The following is a 9,904-nucleotide window of genomic DNA, read 5'->3' on the forward strand; positions in this document are numbered from 1 at the left end:
TGTAATTCAGTATATTTTCTTTGGCACACAGTAAGTGAGATGGTTTTGTGGTATAGATACTTTAAGAGGACCCATGGCTGTTGAAGTGGTAGTTGCGGGGTGTGCGCATGCGTGTGTGAGTACTTGTATAAATCTTCTTTTGAAGACAAAAATCTGGTTCCCACTAAGTTATCCACTGTCGTCCTATGTGATGTAAACAAGTTTTTTTTTTAGATACAGAGGGACTGACAGATGACGTTTTAAAAGATAAAGTCCCACAGATGTAATAATGTGCTAATAACTGTGGAACTGTGTGAAAGCCCTAAAAAAAAGTAAATTCAGCTTTATCCTATAGGCAAAAACACAATTTCCAACATTATATCTTAGAAAGATCAATCAAAGAAAGATATTGCACTTTTAGTGAATGCAGATTTGTTAGGACCATATGATTCCTTATGGCAGTCAGATGAAAGAACATCTGACTGGCATATATACTGTACATAATTAGACAGTTTAGTTCATTTCAACCAATACAACGGCTCCAAACAAAGTGTATTAGTCGTCACTGACTTGATTTCATGCTTGTAAAAAAAAATAATTTGTGGGCCTGAAGAAAGCTTGATGTTTTAAGTAGTTTCTGGTAATTTTATAGCTTTTTTGGTCTATTTGTTTTTTGTTTTTCCCCAGGTGAGTGACAAAAGAAGGAAGCCCGGAATGAAAATTCCTCTGACATTCCTGTGAAGAGTTCAGGGCTTGGGTGGAAAAGGCTTGGTCGTCTGATCTTCTGATCTCTGCTCAGCACTGCTCATGACCCAGACAGGAGACTGAGGGAACAGACAAGGGTGGGGGTTTGGTTTGTTTAGGGCTACCCAGAGTTCACCTGGGCCTCTTACTTTGAAGTCCTGGTCAGCAGAGAATCAGTGTCTCTCACTCTACATAATAACTGCTGCGCCTTCAATTTATTGCTCTTTCCTTATGTTGTTTATGTTTAGATATGTATCAGACACATGCATGCACATAAAGAGACGCTCACTCACACATCAGCAGAGTTTATCTACTTAACCATCTTACATTAACAACCCTTTGATGATGAGTTGCAAGAGGTATTAACCTCTTGAGGTTCATAAAGTTTTCAGGTACAAGTCAAGGGTCAGAGATCATCTCAGTTCAGCTCACACTTTAACAGCTCCTTGGACTTGTTTACAGAGAAATAAAGCTGTGTTGAGAAATAAATCTTTTATCCATGTGCATTTGACAAATCATTCAGTGCATTCTGAAAGTATTCAAAAGTATTCAGTCAAATTTTGTCATGTTGCAGCCTTACGCAAAAATCATTAAATTTCACTTTTCCCCTGATCAAATCTACGCTCAATACAAGTTTCAGTTTTTCCTTTTTAATATATTTGGGAAATAAAAATTAAAATTCCGTCATTTTTGGGTAATGTGAAAAAAGTGAAGGGATCTGAATACTTTCTAAATGCACTGCATGGTTATTAGGCTCATGCCAGCGGTGGTGGCAAAACATGTAAATCTGCTTTTCCACTTTTCCCCAGCATTCTGCAAGAAGCTAGTGCAGCAATGTTTTTAAAAATGCTTCCATTCAGGGACCTAACACTCAGCCTTTTGAAACCTTTTTTTTCCACCTTTCCGAATAAATAATCAAATCTTGTTACTACTTGTTGTCAGTGCCTGAGCAGTAATTTTACAAACTGTGACTAGATCTGTTGACAACATAAACACAAAACAGTTGTCCAACAGTTTATTTATATATGTTTCACAGTATTTTTGTCATGATGGAGGATGTCACTACACCGCTGCACTGGATCTACTTATTGTTTGGACAGTGCATCATTTTATCTGTGCAATTACCTTCGAATTTTCCACAAGTAGCAATTAATTCTCAGTTAATGCTAGCCTTGTGATGTCCAAACTTTAGAAACTAATGATGACCTTACAATTTCCAAAATTTAAGATAGCAGCTAATGTTAGCCATAAACCGTGCATAATTGAGAACTTTTGTGTCATGTGACCAACAACGTCTGAGGGTTCTTTTTACAAATACCCAAGTGACAGCTTTGAAATCTAAGATAATAAGACAGGATAAGAAACTGTATTTATCCCTATAGAAAAATTCACAATTGTCCAGTAGCTTATTCATGTATTTAGTTAAGTTAAGATTGGGTCTGTGTCATTATCCACTGCCTTTGTCTGAGTTGTTAAATAGTGTGATGGCAAAGGATTTCCTGAACCGCTCAGTCCTGCAGCACAGTGAGATGAGGAGTAATGGCTGCTGCTGTGGTTGGTTCTCTGGCCTGCAAGGATGTTATGGAGAGGGTGGTAGGTATTGTCCAAGATGGCCAGTATCTTACAGTGCATGCGTCTCTACACGACAGTCTTCATTGAGTCCAGATTCCTTCCAAGCACAGACCCGGCCTGATTCAAAAGTTTAAAAATATGAGAAACACGGGGGGGGGTTCACAATTTCAACTAAATATTTGATTCTTGATCACCAAGTTAATAGGTCACATTAATGAGTTTTTTTTATTTATTGTAAACATTACATTTATGGTGGGAAATGTGAGTAGCTAACATTATTGTAAATGTTACATTTTATCTTCATCATAATTAATGGCCAATTTAGCAGCTAAGGTTGCTGACATCTTATCACATTGCACTCACTTTATATTGTTATACCACAAATGTTTTAGTAGGCAGTGCTGACAGGTTATGTCACTGTTTAATTTTACGATAATATTTACTTGTTGATAGCCAGAATTAGCAGCTAATGTTACTGTCACTAAATATTGGTCTACCATAAAATCCTGCCCGCCATGTGTCTTGCAAATCCCTGAACACAAGATGGATCCAGATTGTTCGAAAATGGCAGAGTGGGAAGATGAATGAATGAGCAGCTGGGTCAAAGTAACCCAACCAGCTAGTCAGCTGTGAATTAACTCCTTAAAACACCTTTGACTCAGCTTGAGCAACGCAGCAATGTGTTCCTTGTATCCCAAACAACCCAGATTTAAGAACCAGCAATGTGTTTACAGAAACAAACTAGTAGTTTTTTGAGTGTGGAAAGGAACTTATTTTGTTTTCTTTAAAAAAAAAAAACAAAAAAAAAACAAAGAGAGTAAATAAAGTTGAGTCCAGCTCACCACCCAAATAATTTTCATACGCCGCCTCACTGTCCCATGGCTCTTGCTTCATATTTAATGGACAGACATAAGATTGGTAACGATCGTCTTTGGCAAGATACCAAATAGGCCAAGTCAACAGGCCACAGCGCAGAAGATGTTGTTTTATGATGGCAAAAATGCTATACACAGACTGTATGTGGATATCTGGAGGAAAATTAAGTCTATAGATTTGTAGTCAACATGAAATGGCATATCCAAAGGAAGCAACCATCATTATGTTACTTTTCACATACTTTTCTTTGTGTTGAATACGCGAATGTACATAGGAAATAAAAGTGAGTGAAGAACCCTGATTCAGATGGAGCTCGTGTCGGAGGGAAGATGCAGAGGCAGGAAGAGGCCCGCATAAAGACCAGGCAGACACAACATGAGGACTGTCACACATGTTTTCATTTAACCCTTTACAAGATGTAAAGGGTGTTGAGGGGAATGGAGAAAGTAAGATCCACCCCTTCAACAAATCTTTGTCTCTGGCACAGGGATTTTTGTTAAGTGGGCTAAAGAGCATTTGAACACTATAGGTTTTAGGTTTTGTTCCCCTTTAGCAGTATAATGCTCTAAATAAAGTTTGAAAGATATACGTTTACATACCTTTACAGACATTTTTACCATATGTATATAATCTGAAAGAAACTGCCATTAAACTCACTCATACCCAAGATTGTGGCACCAGTGTTTCTGTTGATTTTGCCTCAGGTGCTGTGACAGCAATGGAAGGCATGTGGTTATTGTTTACTTTTTTGCCTGAACAAATAATTTAGCTTTTTTAATCCAGTGAGCCAAAATTGCCAGAGGCGAAGGTGCAAATTGTGAAGAAATGGTGCTGTGTTCAGGTCAGAGGGAATGAATATGCTGGGAACAACCCATCACAGCCACTGCATCTCACATCACTCACATTAGTGGAAAAAGAGGCTCCAGCCGGGGGGTGTGGAGCGCACTGGGCCATGCCTGAATTAACAAAACGGGGTGCAGGAGGGTGGATTAGGGGGTGGAAGTAACCAACAGTAAAGGAACAGAAAGAGGGGTGGAGAGGGGGATGGCAGAATGGAAAGGAAAGCAGGGAGGGGAGGAAAGTTTTTTTTACAAGTTTGTCAGAGTCCCTTCGATTCCTGAGAACACTCTGAGTGAGACAGAGGACAAGGAGGGTCAGTCTTTCTGATCAGGTAGGTGTGTGTGTCTTTGTATGTACATGCATGTGTGTGAACATGTGTCTGTCTGTCTCAGTGGTATCTTTCTATGAAACCTTATAGGAGATAAATAAACACATGATGATAGAGTCATATTTTTTTGGGGAGGGGGGAGACACTCTTCTGCAGAGGAGGGTTATTATTGGATATTTTCCCACAATTCTTGTGCGGCAGTGAGAACCATTTACAAAGCGTGTATTCATGGTCAGGCTTTTCCTTTTTTCAATGCTTCCTCCCCGGATCCCCTGTGGATTAAGACCCCAAAGAATGTGCCTCTCTGCAGGCAGTTACATTTCCAAAACAAGGTCAGTGTCTGCACTGCACCTTTGACTGTTCATTTAACCTCAACATGACAAAAGCGAGATTGGCTTTGAAGAATAGCAGCCTGTTCTCCAAAGGTGTGAGAGAAAGTATGTTTTTGCAGAGTTTATTTTTTCGACTTATTGTTGTCTTAATGAACATCTAATTCATTTATTTTTGCTAATCCAGTATCTCTATATTATATAAGAGAAGAACTTGCCCTTGCCCCTGTAATCATAGTTAGAGGGTCAGCCAAAAACACGTTACAACCAGTTAACTCTGAAATTTGTCTGTTTAAAAGTATCAGTCAACATAGACCCATCAACATGATTCGTCAATTTTGAATGACTATTTCTACTTTTTGTTCTAAATGTTTTCACTGTGTCACTTACTGTGTCTCCTCTCTTTATCTCTGTTAGATTACATTGAAGATTTGTGTGACTGTGACCATGCGTCTGGTGATTGTCTACCTCTTGTCTGCCCTGCTTCCACTCTCTCTCTCCCATGGACGGGACCCCTTTGCTTGGCTGTACAGCCGGCAGAGCCAAGGATACTATTTTGGCTCCCTGCAGGCTGACACCACAGGAGGAGAGTGTCCTGATGTGTGTGACTGCCCCCCCTCCTTCCCTACTGCCATGTATTGTGATGGGCGGGGCCTGACAGCAATGCCAACCATTCCCTCCCGTGTCAAGTATCTGTACCTCCAAAACAATGCCATCACAGCTGTGCCTGACTCGGCTATGATCAATGCAACCAATCTGGTGTGGCTCATGATGCACCACAACCAGCTGACATCTGAAGCCATTGGCAAGAAGGTAAACCTACATCTGAGTCAGACCCAGACACACATGTGAGCTCAGAGTATTATGTAGTGATGCTGGTCTAAATGGTTGTCAGATGGCTTGCAGGTGGCTCACATGTTGTGTAATTACAAAGAAAGTTTTATTGCTGCATGTGTGAGTGAACAAAATGTGGATTCTTTTGTTATTATTTCTATGTTTTTTTCCTCTGCTACAGCCTACACATCTGCTCTATAAATCACTTGTTCTGTGTTGTCCTTTGGGGAAAAATCCAAAAGGGAGGCATGTATATTTTATATTCTTTTGTTTCATGATGCCGGCCCCCTATTTCTGCATTAACTTGTTGGAATAATGTTATTTCTGTCTACATTGGTGGAAAACATGTTTCCATACAGCCAATCAATTTGTTTCATTTGAAACCATATTTGCATAAAAGAGTTATGTCATTCTATCATATTCCGATGGTCACACTGACTACAAACCAGACAGCAGTCTCCTTCACAACACAAGAGCCACAGATTTTTAACAGCAACCCACATTAGCTTTCCGGCTACATTCACTGAAAAGCTAATTAGCGGCTCAGCTGAAGTACATTGAAAAGCATATTACTGTCCTGCAAATCTCTTCACTTAGATTAGATGATCATGTCTTCCTTATTCTTTAATACCACAACATACTGCATGCAGCTTATTCATTCTGTCTCTCAACCTTAATAAAACTTTTAAAAGATTACCAACATTATTTTTGCCTTCAAAAAACAGTTGAACTCCCTTTTGAGTTTACTATCATGCACATTTTGGAGAGTTGCTCATTCTTCACATCTCTTGTAGGCATTTCTGAAGTTGGAGGGACTGGAGCGTTTATACCTACAACACAACAATTTGACCAGCATTCCTTCCAACCTCCCTCGCTCTCTGCGGGACCTCAGAATCAATCATAACAAGATTGAAAAGGTAATACTTATAATGCATTGTTTGATATTCATGCAGAGCCCCTCTCTGCTCTCATTAATGATTTTGGCCATGCATCAAAGACATTAGAATTTAAAATGATTACATTGTTGTCTAGGTAGCACCTGCAGACCTAGAGGGAATGGATAACCTCACTATCCTGTATCTCCATGACAATGCTGTCACAGACATGAGCACATCGCTGAAGGCTCTGAAATCCCTCACACTGCTGGACATCAGTGGCAACAAGTTAACAAAGGTAATATGTGTGGTTGTTTATCTCCCATTAAATGGACGTACAATCTTCAGTCTTCCCACTGTATTTTAATTAACTGATCCCAGGTCCCAGAGGCTCTCCCTGAACATCTGCACCAGCTCTACCTAGAGTCCAACTCCATTGACTCTCTGCCAGAGGGCTTCCTGGGCAGTTTCACACAGCTGCAGTATGTCAGGATGGCCCACAACCAGCTAACAGACAAGGGTATCCCTCCCAACACCTTTAATGTGACTGGGCTGGTGGAGCTTGACCTGAGCTTCAACAAACTGGAGAGAATCCCCCCAGTCAGCACCACTCTGCAACATCTCTATCTGCAAGCCAACCAGATCAAAGGTAAAATGCATAATATTCAAAATGTTATTTAGCCATTAATTTAGCCTTTCTTATGTAAGCAATTCTTACTCTGTCCTGCGGCTGTAGAGTTCACTCTGGGTAGCTTCTGCAGCGTTGTGGATGTGACTAATTTCTCCAAACTGCGGACATTGCGACTGGATGGGAACGAGATCAGTCGTCAGGACATCCCCTCAGAGTCATCCCTGTGCCTGCGGCAGGCTTCCAGCATTGAGGTCTAACTGTGTGTATGACACAGTTTATGGCACTCCATTCACAAACACATCTCACTTTACAACACGTACCATAATGTGTAACACATTATTTTATGTACCAAAACCAAAGCGCAGCAGAGGTGATGATATAATTTTATATCAACAGCAGATGGCAGCAGTTAATATGTTCCGGTGATTTTTCCACAGTTTGGAGAGGCTTTGCCAGACTTAAGACAAGTCTTAAAATGGCTTGGCCTCTGTTGAAAATTATATAATTAACCTCAATTAGATTTATCTGGTTAAATTCCAGTAAAGGAGCATTTATCCACAAAATACGCTGAAATAAGACATAGGCCTACACGATATAAGACAAACAAGATCTGTGAGCCACACGTTTTCTTTTTTGTGCATTAAATAATCTGACCCTGATCCTCTTCATATGTTTTTGTGAGGATCAATGATCTTTATATTTTTAAACTATAGCTGTGCTTATTTCTCTCTTTCTATCTCTGCTTTGCTTCATGTCTTTCATTGTTTTGTCTGGTAAGCTGATGATAAACAGTATGTATCATGTACATTGTGTAATTTCAAATCATTATCTGTCACAGAATATTATAAAACTATACTTTAGTGTCTGCTCCTTATTGCAGTTGGGTAATATGTGGCAAATATTGTTTTGTTTTGTTTTGTTTTAAAACTGTGACTGCTTGTTTCTGTAGAGGGTCCTCCTTTTGCAAAATGAACTCAAATTTCCTTAAAGACATAAAACATATATATCTACAATGTGAAAAATATCTCCATGCTGTACTGTAGTGAATCAGACATACAGAGGGCTTTGGGTGTTATGATTCTTGAGTTACTGTATGCATTGCATGGTGTGATTATCATATTTATGTTTCCAAGCCTATCGAAGAGTAAATAAAAGATTTTTAAGAAAAAAGATCTTTGTACTTTTTGCCTTCTTATTGATCATCTACAGTACATTATATTGTCATGTCTGTGGGACTATGTGTGTTATGCAGTGATTTAATGGGCTGTAACACAGGTAGCTCAGAAAAAAGCCACTGATCTGAAACTGAGTGCTGTATATTCAACAATGAGTTTTGTGGAGTGAAACCTAATTAATGCAATAAATCTGCTATCTCTTCAGTAAAGGCCTATGACACTGTGTCTGGTTGTTAAATACATGCATTCACTTTTTTACTTTATAGCACATACTTTTAGAATATGTTTATATACATGTAGCAAGTATTTGCTCTTTTTAAAGACTGCATTACATTTACCTGCTCACTGTAGATGATGACAAGGGTCAGTAACTTCCTGCTTCTACATTACTCAGGACAGTAGAGTACACATTTCTGGACTGGTGCAAGGATTTAGAGGATGCACAGGATGAAGTGATGCTTTCAGTTTGGTTCTTTATTTACACACTGAACCCAAGGTCCACAATGAGGCAACTGAAGAGAAAACAGCATTTAAAAAAAAATCAAAACCCTTTAACTAATGGTAGTTTATCTAATAAATAAAACCAATAGCAAACACTTTGGAAAACTCTTAAGAGGAAGGTGGCATATATTGATGATAAAGGCGGGAAAGAAAAAGCTTTTCCACAATGACACAATAACAAATGTTGTTTTTTTTATTTTGACGAGAGAGAAGAAGAAGAGAAAACGCCTTTTGTAGAGACATTGGACACTTTTAAATCTCAATCTTTCAGTTAAAACACCTAACTCATAGTAGTTTTATGAAATATCCACCGTCTATTCTTGAGACTGTTTGTTCGCCACAATCATGTCATTTTTTTTGTCAGTTTATTTTCTCTTGACTGTGAGGTGGGTGCATAAGCAAGTCAGTCACAAGGCTGATCTGTCCAGCTGGAGAGAGAGAGAGCTGACCTCAGGTCCCCTGGTCAAACTCTTCAACAGCCATTTTCTTCTTCTCATTATTCCTCACCCTACCCCACTCGCTCATGCTGCCTTGCCACACACTGATTCTCCTTTTTATATCCCTCTGATTGGTCCTTGTCTTCACATGGAGGTAACAGATAATGTAGACAGCAAGACACACCTTCATGTTAAATTCCTTTTACCTACAACGCTGTCTTCTAAGATGAGCCATCTCGTTCTAAGATAGATTCATGCATGTGTGTTTGTCCAACTCTGGCCATGTGAAAGGTGTAGCATCAGGGCTGAACCCTCTATGTGTCACACTCACCAGGACACAGGATGTCTATATTTACAGTATTTTTCTCTATGACTATGCTTTGTAATCTGTGGCCACACCAGCAGATAACGTCATTACAGCTAATGTATATTATAGGTTTATAGTGGTTTGGCTGTGGCTGCATGTCATTGACCAAAATGGCTCTGAGCCTAAAAGAGCATCAAAGGTCACATGGACATAAGCAGAGATAAAGTCCTCACACTGTGTAAATGCAAAGAGGTCACTGATAAGTTGAGTTTTTCCTCCCATGATTTGGTCCTATACAAATAAAACTGAATTGATAACTCATGATTCTTCTCACTCACGACCTAAAACTTAGTTCTCACTTATCAAAAAAAGATTAACTGTATATATTCTGAGGGATATTAATCATGATAAAGCACAGTGACTAGAACGTCTGACTCACTTCCTGTTCTTTTTTTTTTTATTATCACAAACGTGAA

At 39.2% G+C, this 9,904-nt stretch overlaps 1 protein-coding gene across 2 annotated transcripts; it reads left to right on the plus strand.

Moving 5' to 3' along the window:
* Nucleotides 1-4,225: 4,225 nt before the first annotated feature.
* fmoda (fibromodulin a) lies at nucleotides 4,226-8,178 on the plus strand. Of its 2 annotated transcripts, none has more exons than XM_071495248.1 (6): nucleotides 4,226-4,342; nucleotides 5,086-5,481; nucleotides 6,297-6,419; nucleotides 6,535-6,675; nucleotides 6,759-7,026; nucleotides 7,114-8,178. In XM_071495248.1, the coding sequence occupies exons 2-6, from the start codon at nucleotides 5,116-5,118 to the stop codon at nucleotides 7,263-7,265; spliced, it is 1,050 nt and encodes a 349-aa protein (XP_071351349.1). In that variant the 5' UTR covers nucleotides 4,226-4,342; nucleotides 5,086-5,115; the 3' UTR covers nucleotides 7,266-8,178. The 2 variants fall into 2 exon arrangements, with proteins under 2 accessions (XP_071351349.1, XP_071351350.1); XM_071495249.1 differs by lacking the exon at nucleotides 4,226-4,342 and adding an exon at nucleotides 4,652-4,671.
* The last annotated feature ends 1,726 nt before the right edge of the window (nucleotides 8,179-9,904 follow it).

Source organism: Trachinotus anak, unplaced genomic scaffold, assembly GCF_046630095.1.
Source record: "Trachinotus anak isolate AG129_WGS33_773 ecotype Australia unplaced genomic scaffold, CSIRO_AGI_Tana_v1 ptg000013l, whole genome shotgun sequence".
Taxonomy (NCBI): Eukaryota; Metazoa; Chordata; class Actinopteri; order Carangiformes; family Carangidae; genus Trachinotus; species Trachinotus anak.

Excerpts from the sequence above, each read along its gene's own strand:
- fmoda (XM_071495248.1), top strand. The coding sequence starts at position 5,116 with ATGCGTCTGGTGATTGTCTACCTCTTGTCTGCCCTGCTTCCACTCTCT. Across the intron at positions 5,482-6,296 it reads CTGAAGCCATTGGCAAGAAG|GCATTTCTGAAGTTGGAGGG; the intron begins GTAAACCTACAT and ends CATCTCTTGTAG. Across the intron at positions 6,420-6,534 it reads ATCATAACAAGATTGAAAAG|GTAGCACCTGCAGACCTAGA; the intron begins GTAATACTTATA and ends ATTGTTGTCTAG.